Source organism: Lycorma delicatula, chromosome 10, assembly GCF_047948215.1.
Source record: "Lycorma delicatula isolate Av1 chromosome 10, ASM4794821v1, whole genome shotgun sequence".
Lineage (NCBI taxonomy): Eukaryota > Metazoa > Arthropoda > Insecta > Hemiptera > Fulgoridae > Lycorma > Lycorma delicatula.
The window spans coordinates 7,993,297-8,006,755 of NC_134464.1; the positions used below are offsets into that span (position 1 = coordinate 7,993,297).

At 33.1% G+C, this 13,459-nt stretch overlaps 1 protein-coding gene across 1 annotated transcript in view; it reads left to right on the forward strand.

The window, feature by feature from the left end:
• LOC142331567 (G-protein coupled receptor Mth2-like) overlaps positions 1 to 13,459 on the forward strand; it is a 52,664-nt gene that overhangs the window by 13,033 nt on the left and 26,172 nt on the right. The window contains exon 2 of the mRNA XM_075377563.1: positions 13,050 to 13,257. Coding sequence (XP_075233678.1) covers positions 13,198 to 13,257 — 60 coding nt within the window. The 5' untranslated portion in view covers positions 13,050 to 13,197. The remainder of the gene's footprint in view (positions 1 to 13,049; positions 13,258 to 13,459) is intronic.

Below are 13,459 nucleotides of genomic sequence, written 5' to 3' on the forward strand. Positions count from 1 at the left end.
CGTTCGGACCGTGGAACCCGAAGATATAGACCGAGTGGTTTCTCGAATGGCACTAGGGAAGGCACCGGGGATTGACCAACTTGACCCGGATATTTTCCATCATTTATTGCCTGTCATAAGAGAGCCACTGGGCAGACTGTTCACGGGATGCCTAAACTGGGGCTGCTTTCCGGCTTGCTGGAAGGTGGCTTTGGTAAGGGTAATCCTGAAACCTGGAAAGGATCCTGGTGAGGTCGGCAGTTATCGACCCATCAGCCTCTTGCCGGTTCTCGGCAAGTTGCTGGAAAGGCTGGTTGTGGAACGGCTCGAGGAAGGCATCGATATGAGCTGTATTCTAAATCGAGGCCAATATGGCTTCATGAAAGGGGTTGGCACCGAGGATTGCATCTTAAATGCTCTTACCGAGGTGGAAAGCGCCGACTGCAAATATGTTTTGGCTATTTTTATTGATATAGAGGCAGCATTTCCTTCTTTGTGTTGGAGTTCTGTCCTCTATGCTTTGGAACGCCGCGATGTTCCCGAAGCCATACAGGCCGTGGTACGAGACTATTTGTCTAACCGTACGGCCCTGTTTAAAGATGCGCACCTAGTTGTGGAAAAATCCGTCACCAGGGGAAGCCCGCAGGGTTCCGTTCTCGGTCCCCTGCTGTGGAACCTGGTGTTCGATGGATTTCTGGGGTTGACATTCCCAGAAGGAGTCACGGCCCAGGCTTTCGCCGATGACTGTCTCCTTTTAGTTCGTGGAAATTCACGACCACAGCTGGAAAGTAGAGCGCAGGCGGCCTTGTCAACCGCCGAAGGCTGGATGGACATGCAAAATTTAAAGATTTCTGTGCCCAAGACGAAGTTTATGCTTCTAAAGGGCGCAGACAAATTATCATGCAGTCGAAACCCCCACATTAAGTATAAAGGCTGTGTAATCAGCCGAGTAAGGGTTCATAAGTACCTAGGTGTTTTGTTTGATGATAAGTTGCTTTTTAGCAACCACATTAGACAAGTTGCGGCGGACGCCGTCTCTGTGATGCACAAACTTAGAAGGATTGCTCGGAAAGACTACGGGCTTTCTGGTCGCCAAATGTACTTAGTGTACCGAGGTGTCTTCGAGGCTATGATTGCATACGCGGCGCCAGTTTGGGCGCATAGGTTGGACAGAAATAGAGCACTGCTTCTAAATTTAAGGAGTGCCCAGCGCAGAGCCTTAATTGTATGCACTGGTGTTTTTAAAACAACCTCCTACGAGGCTACTACCGTATTGGGAAAGGCTCTCCCAATCGATTTAGTGGTGAAAGTTCGAGCAGCCATGTGGAAGTTGCGAAGAGGTCGGGAAACCGAGGTATTTGGGATACGGTTTCGGGCCGGGCTAGAACCGGAACGGAACGGTGATCGCAATGCACCGGGTCTAAATTTCGAACAGTTGCCCATTTCCCGCCTGCGGAAGAGGCTTTGGGGCCTCGCGATGGAGGCATGGCAGCATGAATGGCACACCACGTCTAAGGGAAGATCTCTGTATAGATTTATACAGGATCTGGGGGGATGGTATGCCTCAGGTTCATTTTTAAGGGCGGCGGGTGCCCAAGTGCTCACCAACCACGTGAATTTGATGCAATATCTGTTCAGGTTTCGCCTAGCGGCTGATGAGTTGTGCGTCTGCGGGGAGGTCCAGTCGAACGAACACCTAATGTTCGACTGCCCTGCTCTTGGGGGGGCCAGAGACCGGGCCACCCTGGAACTTAGAGGTCAGGGGGAAAACTGGCCGCTCATAAACGGCGAGTCAATGTGGCGTGAGCCGCATTGTCGGACCGTGTGGGAGTTCCTCGATGAGGTTGCGATGTTCAACCGTCATCGGTAGTATAAGCTAATTTTAATGGGGAATAATTGATTCCTGTGGCGTGTCGGTGAAAACCTTCCTAGAAATAATGGCTGCCATCAGCCAATAAAGCTCCAAGCGCTTAAATGGTGGACAGACACTAGCTGGCAAACAGCGACCGAGGCGTGGCGGCTTAAATTGCCGTCTTTTAAGTTGTAACTTTTATTGTTTTAATTGTAACAAGGGGTGCGCCTCCCCGATTTAGTTTTAATGTGACAAGTGAGCGGTAGGGACACATAGGCGGGTGCTGTACGGCGCCCAGCTTAACCGCTCACGCAAGATAGGAGCTCACTAGGAGCAATTAGGAAAACGAGGTCGCAAATCTGTTTCGAGGCTCAGTAGCCGTTTATTGGCACAGTACATTTGGTCTATGCTCTAGGGCGACCGAATGGGGTGGTGGCGGGAGAAATGCCAGCTAACCAAATAGCGTTATTTAGACGGGAAAGTAAAAGAACCGCTCAAGATTTTCCTGGATAGATCAAGGGAAATCATGATAAATACATAACCGTGATAAATTCATGACAATGAGTGTCACAAAATATTTAATTAAATTAAAAAAAAAAATTAAAATCAGTTAAAAATTGTATTAATACTAAAAAAAAAAACACAACCTCAGGCGATTTATTAACACAGCATCGAATTGTATTTACTATATATAACCTATCAGCCAAAATGTTCCGTTGAATCGCTTAAAACTTTACTTTAATGTTTACTGTAGAGATATCCTTCGTAAGTTAGATCCACGTGTGGATGTCTGTTGCGTATAGAAAAATTATGCAAACCATAGAGTGTTTATATAAGAACTGTTTGATTTCAAGTACGATTTAAACGGCATTATATTTAAGGTAGTATAACTTACTTACTGTACATTAGTGTCTACTCTTAACGGGTAGATTCTGCAGTTTTTCTTGGTGTACTTCGATATATGTACCATTCGTTGCTCTGTAAATATCCAGACGGTAATCCGGCTCTTCTCGCGTACTCGTCAGGATGTTGAGTGTAATGTATGCTACCGTCGCATTGCAACAACCCTCTTCTGTAGATGGTTGATGTCGCGGATTTTCTCCGAATAATGATTTTTACATGCCCTCCCAAAAATAAATCTAATGGGGGTTTAGGTTCCTTGGTGGCCGAGCGATCAGCCCTCCTCTTCCATTCCGCTTGTTTTGAAACCGATGTATAATGCAGCACGGACACGGTTGCTGTAATACCGCAGAGCGCCATCTAGCCGATAGAAAATTAATCCGTTTTACTTCCTTGTACGAAGTAAAGGAAGTAAAAAGTATTTGAGCTAAATTTCAACTTTTAGTGGTTAATGGGTTCACATAAATTCGGTATTAAAGCAGGTAATGAAAAAAAAAAATTACAAAATGTAAAATTATAAATAAATATTCATTTTTATTATTTTAGCTGAGAATAAAGATATCAAAGATTAAATTCCACGGAAAACTAAATCAACTGTTCCGGCATTTGCCCTCTTGTATCAAGGGAAACCGTGGCAAAACCTTGATAAGAACAGCCTAACAATATTTATGTCTACGATATATTATCAGATTACAGGCTTATAACATAGTAAAAACGACTTATACATTACGATAATATTACAATTTTAATTATAATAAATCTTTATGATTTATAAATTTCTTCCACGTCTGATATCCATCCTTTTTCCCTGAAAAAAGAAATAAAAAATTATATAATAATAACAACAATCTACAATCTCGTATCAGTAAAATATATCGAAAGGTTTTAACCTGTTACACCCGTCTTCAGGAGAATATAGAAAGAATGGAGTAAAAAAAAACACATTATGTGTTACGGTGGTTCATTAAAAGCACGAGTATATTACTTCAATTCTAACGATCGATTATAATACATTTTTGATAAAATATTAAAAAAGTCTTATATAATATAAGGAAAATTACAATGAATGTAATCGATATGTGGATTAACAGAATAAAAGTTCTTTGAACAATGAACTCAAACATAGAAATTTACAATTATGTAATCTATTCTGATCGGTTCCAGATAAAAATCTAAACAGTATTTTGATCCTGTGTACTGATATTTGTCATATATATATATATATATATATATATATATATATATATGTGTGTGTATTTCTGGGTTTTGCAACAAAAAAAAAAATCAGTTATTTTCCAGTTATAAATAAATCAAAAAATTATTGTGCTTTAATGAGCAAATATCGTTTACTATGCTTAATTTACAAAATGTATGAACAGAATATTGCCTTTCATACGAGTGACGTAAACAAACAAATCGTTTTCAACTCTAGATGAGGGAGATTAAAATTTAATGAATCAATTTTTATTTTTTAACTAATTTTTCTTCTGCTACCTCTTTAGGCTACCTAATGATGGCATAGAGACCTGCAGTCTGGTCTTTGGAACTGTTGCTAATTGTAATCTTAGTTAGCAGTCAATTTACTGTTAAAGCTAAATATTTAAAACTTATATTTAGGTATAAAATAGATAATAGCGTAGATAGTCCCTTAGTCAAATGTATGTAAACTACTCTTGCATCGATTTAAAATACCAAATTTGGCCTTATAATTGGTAAAATAAAATAAAGTTAAACGAAGTCAGGGACGGACTCCCCTTTTATGACTAGACTAATTTACTGTAACAACTCTTCTTTTAGCTGCGCGATTACAATTGCGGTCGATGTCTATACACCGTTAGAATCACAAGCAAGAATTTAGCCATCGAAAGTATCTACCTGCACAAAAAATAGACTTGTTGGCTGTAGTTGAATGAATTGACAGATTCTTGTACATTCAATCCACCAGTATGGCTTACGCCATAAGGGCTCACCGTTAATGACAGATCATTTTTCCTCTCGGCTTTGAAGTTTCAAGATGTTACTTTAGCATCCAAGAAAGTTTATTTAAATGAGTTAATTAAATCTTGTATTCTGATGAGTAAATAATAATAATATATTATATACTTTATATACATCGCATCTCTTTTCCGTTAGATTCCAAAATGTGTGTTATAGTTATGATACCGAAGAAAGCAGGAGCAGATAAACGTGAAGAATACAGTAAAATTAGCTTAACTAGTCATGCATCAAAAATCTTAACTAGAATTCTGTGCATAAGAATTGAAAGGAGAGTGGAAGCAGTGTTAGCAGAAAACCAGTTTGGTTTCAGGAAAAGTATAGGGACAAGGGAAGCAATTTTAGCATTCAGATTAACAGTAGAAGTAAGATTAAAGAAAAACAAACCTGCATACGTGGCATTTATAGACTTGGAAAACGCATTTGATAACGTAAACTGGAATAAAATGTTCTGCATTTTAAAAAATTTAGGTTTCAATTACAGAGATAGAAGAAAAATTGCTAACATTTATAGGAACCAAACAACAACAGTAATAATTGAAGAACATAAGAAAGAAGCTGTAATAAAAAAGGGAGTTCGACAAGGATGTTCCCTATTCCTGTTACTTTTTAATCTTTACATAGAACTAGCAGTAAATAATATTAAAGAACAATTTAGATCTGGAGTAACAGTACAAGGTGAAAACATAAAGATGCTACGATTTGTTGATGACATGGTAATTATGGCCGAGAGTAAAAAAGATTTAGAAGAAACAATGAACGATTTGGAAGAAGTTTTACACATGAACATAACAAGAGCAAAACAAAAGTAATGAAATGTAGTAGAAATATTGTAGATGGACCACTGAATATGGAAGAGAAAAGATTATGGACGTAGAAGAATTTTGTTATCTGGGAAGTAGAATTACTAAAGATGGGCAAAGCAGGAGCGATATAAAATGCCGAATAGCACAGATGAAATGAGCCTCAGATTTTTAGATTTTCCTCATTTTTTACAACCAGACATAAAGTATGAATCACTTCTGAAAACAGCAGCAATTCTCAAAGTACTTCCTTTTTTTTAAAGCAAAAACAATTCCATGTAAGTATATTCCAACTAGTAGTATTTCAATTACAATAAATAGACTTAAATTGAGAATTATTTAGACTAATTTAAGTGAAACCTATGAAAAATCTATACTATAATTTTCCTTTTGAAAAACTCATATTTTATTTTTGGTTAATTGAAACCCAACCGCTAAAGAACATCAGTATCCACGATCTAGTATTCAAATCCAAATAAAAATAACTGACTTTACTAGGACTTGACCGTTGGAACTCTCGAATTTCAAATCGACTGATTTGGGAAGATGCGTTCACCACCAAACAACAAAATAATTATCTCGTTATACTTTCATTAGTTTTATTCATACTGTGCAATCTACAGTAATAGAAGCGTTATATTATGAACTTTGTAGGCTAAACAAAGTAAATTGTTATCCTGGGCGAGACATAAAATAAAAATACAAATATCAGAATTGATAATTAATTTAATATAATCATCAAACAAAATATTAATATTTAATCAATTACGATCATAATACATTACATTACTGAAAAACAGTTAAAAGGAATAACATAAACAGTAGTAAATATCATAAAATATTAAAATGGAAATAATAACAATAAAAAATTGAAACTAAATGTAAACCAGCCTAAATGTACTTACGGTAGATTTAATCAAAACTAGGAGTTAAATTAAGAGCCGGTTGCGAAGGACACAATGGACAATAATATTGGGATTCTTTTTTGATTACACGTTTTTTTGCATGCACACTCAAAATTCATCGGTTTCCATTTGCTGTGAAATATGAATTGGGGTCTTGCCAATGCCTCTATATAACTGCTAGTTCCAGTCTTATTTTCTATCGGTTAATACAGATTAATTTTTAATAAGAAGTCAGTAATGATGTTCTTACACTTAAATTTCACCTCATCTATCGCACAGCTGATAAATTAATAAAAAAAAAAAACTAACACAATTGACTGTAGAATAATGCTGTAAGAGTCCATTGAACATTAAAAACAAGAATTGTAGCGGTTATAATATTTGTAATCCATTGTGCACTGAATAAGTATAAAATACTGATTAACCGGTCAAGCAGACAAATGTAACTTTTACTAAGAAACATACCCGAGTCCAGATTAAATATGGGGAGGGAGAAATTATACATACTTGTATATTACAACAATTGTAACTTCAATACAGAAATGTAAATTTGATCTGCTGGTAATGGAATCCAGGAAGGACGATTATTCCATTAATACCAATGTCGGAGATAGAAGGGATAAAGGTTTAATTTGCAAAATCATCATCATTTCCTCTAAATATACAGTTATTAGTAGTTTGGCTAAAAACTTTAATTCTTTGATTAAATTTTTTTTGTTGAAACTATTTCAGAATTTCGAATGAAATCTCAGTCATTTCAAATAGGTTCCTTAGTGAAAAAATATTGCTCTACATACTTCGTATATCTTTTCATAAATTTTATAGACAGTGTGATAAAATTGTATCGAAAAAATTTATTTACCGGTGAAAAGTATAGTTTACAAATCTCAAAGCTAATCTACTTGTAAAAAATCTTAACTGCAACCTTATGGTAAAAAATAGGTGAAGATAGATCTAAATAAAAAACGATATCCTTACTTCCATTAAACCTAAGGGATTTAAGATGTAACAGATGTAATTAGTCCTGATGTATTAGATGGAATGGAAAGAGAGATAAATAAAAGAACTCAAAGCTAGCCTGCTTGTCAAAAATCTGAAATTTAAACTTACCGGCAAAAATAAAGGCGAAAATAAACCTAAATAAAAAACTTTATCCTTGCTTCAGTAGAACCTAAGATATTGAGAATGAAACAGATCTAATCGGTCCTGATATTAGACAGAATGAAAAGAGAGATAAATAAAAGGATAATGTCAGAAACAAGTTATAATGAAACAAGTTTTCTGAATAAGAGAATTCTATGTTGGAAGAAGATTCGATTAATTTGAGATCCACATGTATTTCAGTGGTGTTTTTCTAAAGTGAAACCTTGACATTGAGTTCAACAGATTGTAAGCTGAAGAGATGCGACAGCAGAATAATGATTAGTTAAGACTAGGGAGGACCACATACAGAATCTTAATACAGTGTTAACAGTAATTACCGCATTCAAAAATTGAAAGAATCATAACGACTAAAATGACTCAGCCATCTTTTATAAATGATTAAGCAAAAATATTTCAACCGATAACATGATTGATTAGTAATCCTATCTATTTTATTTGTAAAAATTATATTAAAATTAATGTCAACTTGAAATACAGGCTGAGTTAGTGTATCCTTTTTTCTCAGCCGTTTGAAAAAATTTCATTCTTACGAATCTCTGTTAAAAATGACAGACTAATAAAGCTCAGGCGACCAATAAGATTTTAACGTAACATTTGATGTTGATGACTGAATAAGGTGTTGCATTAAAGTAGGTGAATCTAAATTATCATTTCTGTACTTTATTTTTCAAAACATAAAATTTTTTTTTTAATTCAGTAATTTTATACGGTAACTAATAAAATTCATTGAAGAGATGCCTTTTTGTTTTATTTTTGTAGTGGATAGTCACATCTTCATATTCATAATTAAATATACATAACCTTGAAAATAAATGATTTTATTTATGGAAAGCAATAAAATTTAATGAAGGAACAAACATTCATTTTTTTCTGTAATGTTCTTTCTTATTCCTGTTTAGGTATTACTTCAGAGGATGATACGTGTGAATTTAAGTGAAGTGTAATCTTGTACAGTCTCAGTTCGACCGTTCCTGAGATGTGTGGTTAATTGAAACCCAACCACCAAAGAACACCGGTATCCACGATCTAGTATTCAAATCCGTGTAAAATAACTGATTACTACGACTTGACCGCTGGAACTCTCGACTTTTAAATCAACTTATTTGGGAAGATGTGTTCACCGCTAGACCAACCTGGTGAGTTTTCTGTAATGTTAGTTTAATTTGAAATTATGTAGTATTACATATGAAGTTGTAATTTACCGATTGCATGCATCACTGTGTTTATCTCAGAATAAGAAAAAAGTTACATTTTTAAGAAATATATATATACATAAAAAAGAGGTACTTTTGAGGTGATCACATTTATTATGAATACAAACATAACCTCACAAATTGGTGAGTTTAAAAGAGTGAAATTGTTGGTTCATATTCCTAGTTGGTATTTTTTTTAAATGCTATAAATCTTTTATACGAAAATGAATACGATGTTAAGAATAAAGATTCAACAGTTTTTTCTAAAGTATAAGTGACAGAAGCTAAACCAGCTTTTATCTTCAAATAACACTAATGCTACATTTTAAGGAAATAATATTGACTGAAGTGAAGTAATAATATTCTATGATTTAACATAAATAATGCATGACGTTAGGCGGTCTAATTCAAAAACATGAATTTGCATCCATATTTATATATGTAGTTTCTTTTAATTTAAGTAATATTTTTACGAGTAGAATATTTTTGTACTGTAGGTATTTGAATTTAAATAAAGTAAAATTTTTAGAATTTTGTTCATAAATTTAAATATAAAAGAAATCAGTAAATCCTTAATACGTTAATCTGTAACTTACGATTCTTTTATTGCATAAATTTTTTTCCCAGGCCCTCAGGAACTGAGGGAAAATAAATGGAGACTTATATTTCAGGAAACAAGTAAATGGAGAGAAATTCTGACTGACCCGTAGTTAAAAATAAAGGAAAAACTTGACAATCTTTAATACATTGTATGTAGAATACCGAATCGTTATTCTAATACTGGAAGAAACAATATTCTAGTATCGAGTTGGGATTCTAAGTACAAATTTTAAAATGTGAGATCTGCTCCCTGCTAATTAGCTATGTGAATGTAGAGCTCTTAAGACTTGGCTTGTCTTTTGGTCTCTACTAAACTAGAGGAACCCTACACGTGAAAATTATTCTTTTATAGAATGGCAAAAAAAGTGATTACATTTTTCTGGGACCCAAATTATTGTATTACTATTATTTTAAGGTCGATATACAAGAAATTAAAACACAGACTTTGCACATAAAAATTAAAGATTCAGTTGCTACTGATGGAATTCCTTTCTCAATACTTAAGTCATAAACAACAAATTTAATCGATAAATCTTTCATTAGTAGAAGATTTATCAGTAACCGCAAAATCTCTTATTATTTTGTAAAAGAAACTAACAGTATTTAATTTACAATATTAAAGATTAATTTTCTGGAAAAAAGGACCGGTAATAGATTCACAAATTCTTGAATTACATGTATCGATAATAATCAGCGTGGTTGAAATCCTATTGAGTTTCAACTGTTGAAAACTACTGAAATAACAATTTCCCAGCTGAATCTTTTTTAAATAACAGAAAAAAATGCGTAGCCGTGTTTTTTTTTATTTTGAACCATTTTCTCTTTCTTTGGCACAATTTCACGCAACCATTATTCTTTGGTCTGTGACATGTAACGATGAATCTGTGTTTCATGTTGTGTAATAGAACGTTGAAGAAACTGAGTGGAATTATATTTAAATAAATTTATAGTAGCCTTGAGAAGTTTATGGTCAGTTGTTAACAAATGCAGCTCCCATAGAGCAGAAAGTTTTTCACACCTAAAATGTTTATAGATGTAGTTGACACATTATTGAAATGTTTGCGATGTCAACTAGCTCATGTGCATAATTGTAGCGGACACCGTCATGAGTCGGTGATCATTTAATACAACATTGGGAAATTTTTAATGATTTTTTCAGTGTTAGCAGGTTTTGGATGTGCTGAGCTTTTATCATCTTAAATTGATCTACATTTAGCAGCCCACTTTTTTAATTGAAAAAAAATGAAAACGAAGAATTCTTTAAAGTGAATTTAAAACTTTTTTTTATGTCTGTTAGAATTACCATTTTTAACACAAGTACTTAGTAACAGTTCAAACTTAATAAATTTTATCCATATTCCAAAAAAATATCAAACTTGTTTGTTTTATTCTTGTACTATACAACCGTGAAAATAAACGTATACATCTTTTCTTTCTTTCTTTCTTTTTCCTGTTTAGTCTCCGGTAACTACCGTTTAGATAATTCTTCAGAGGATGAATGAGGATGATATGTGTGAGTGTAAATGAAGTGTAGTACATTCTCAGTTCGACCATTCCTGAGATGTGTGGTTAATTGAAACCCAACCACCAAAGAACACCGGTATCCACGATCTAGTATTCTAAATGTATACATCTGATCCTTCATAGCATAACATATAAAGAATCATACTTAAATAGTAATTTGGTCATACTTGCAACACATCTGTGTTGGGTGAGAACTTTTTGACCAGCCTAGGTAAAAGATATATATATTATACTTTAAAATGTATTTAGAGGTATATATTTATGTACATGCAGGTTAGTGCTCTCACTGATTAAAACCTCTCTCCCATTCTTACAACTAGATTTTTTTTTTTTTTTTTTTTTTGCCAAGGTGGAGGGGAAAGCTCTACCAGCCACCGCTTGCCCGTATAAGACGGCAGCGTCTTTCCCGTACAAGCAGTATGTATAGACTTAGTTTCATTCATGAGGATTTTAAAAATTTAAAGATCTTCAGCTTCTTTTGGATGTACTCGGCTTCTGATGATTCAGCACCTCCATACACAGTTTGTAAGCAAGCTCCTCGCTTCACTTAGTCCTATTGTAGTCTGAAGAGACTAGTACAAGTCTAAGGATTCACATCTTATTTCACTCATTACATATATTAATACAATAAACTTACATAAAGATTTACAAGTTATTAATGTTATACGCATAAATGATATTTACAATTACAATGTAATATTTATAATCACAAAAATGCAAGACTTAATTTATTAAAAGAATCAGCATCACTTTTTGACAAAGGGGTACAAATATTTAGTAAAAAAATAGTAAATTAACGTTGTTAAATATTACAATAAATGATTATTGAAAAACAAGCAGTAAAAAGAATAAGATACCTATCTAATCTGTACTAATTTGATGGAAATAAAATAAATATCAATGTGTTTTTTTTTTTGTTTTTATTCAATAATAAATTTCAAACACATAACATGCAAACTAAGAGAAATAATTTGATAGGTCTACTGAATGGTTTCTGTGAATAATGAAACGATGCTGTTTTGTGCTGTGGTCCTCTACTAAAAATAAGTAATGATATAGTTAATTTTCATAATTGTAAGTTTTTGAACCTGTTTTACATTAATTATTTACAGTTGTAATGTATGTAAATGATCAAAGAACATTCCAAGATGATAATAATAATCTAAACTGTGATTGTGGATAAAAAAGAATTAAAATGTATGTGTATAAAAAAAAGATTATGAATTTGTGTGAATATATAATGTAAGTATAGTATTTTAATTTAATCTATCTTCTTTATTAGGTTTTTATAAGCTCCAGAATAATATTGTTTTTTTAATACATTTATACAATCTATAAACAATCTATAAAGAACCTCAAATGCCTTTATCAGGCATGATGGGTAAAATTACATTTACTTGTGTAATATAAATGTTGTTATAATGATACTGCAAATTAATAATCATGGTCTGCAATTCAATGGATATAACAGAGGTAGCTAAACGTCTGAATCTATGTAGTTGTAAATTCCATTAAATAAAATAAATTATTACATGAATTTTATGCAAATCTATCATTTATTCCATTGAATGAATTATTCAATTTTTATTATTATTATTATTATTTACTGTGAAGAAAATTCAGTTGATAAATTTAACTTACTTTTGCCCTGTCAATAAAGCACATTTTATACATTTTTTCAGTAGCATTGGTCTATATAAGTTATTTGTAAATCTATGCCTATTGTGTATCACCTTACACTATAAGTAGTTAAATGAAAGAAAAAATTTATTGGCTGAGTTATCTGAAAAATCCAAACTGAACAAATTATTATATTACAAAAATAAAAATCTCTTAATCCAACTTTAGATAATGAAGTAAATTTCATATTGTGTGTATTTAAAATAAAATAAACATGCTAAACAGATGACAATTGAATGGAGGAGAGTTTTAAACAATAGTGAAACTCCATACGCAACAGACTCAGAATTTAAGAACACACAGGAGGTTTCATAAATCCTACAGAGTTGGCAGCCAATATGTAAAGTGAACATATTGTAGTAAACATCAAAAAGAACTACAGATTTTTACAAGATGCAGGTTTTTTAAGGTATAAATAACTATTACTAATTATATTTATTTTTTTCATTTGTAGATGGCTTGGTTAAAAGAAGAAGGATTTGGAGGTATCATGGTTTGGTCTGTAGTTATGGAAGACTTCAGAGGGTCTTGTGGAACAGGAAAATTCCCATTAATGAATGCAATGGGACAAGAATTAGATGGTTACACAGTAAAATCGGAATATGATGGTCCTTAGGAAACTTCTAATCCTGTTGGTGGTGGTGGTTATACAACTAAAGATCGTAAGTTCTTTACCAAAAATAAAATAATAAATTATACTGTATACATTCTGTATAACGATAACCAATTTTTAAATCGCTAGTTTAATTTACTTACTTAATGTAAGAATTATCTTATTGTTCCAAGCTGAATGAAATTAACTAACTGTGGAGTAGAATAGAAATATTATGTGATAGATTTTTTTCGTGAATTTTGAGTATCCAA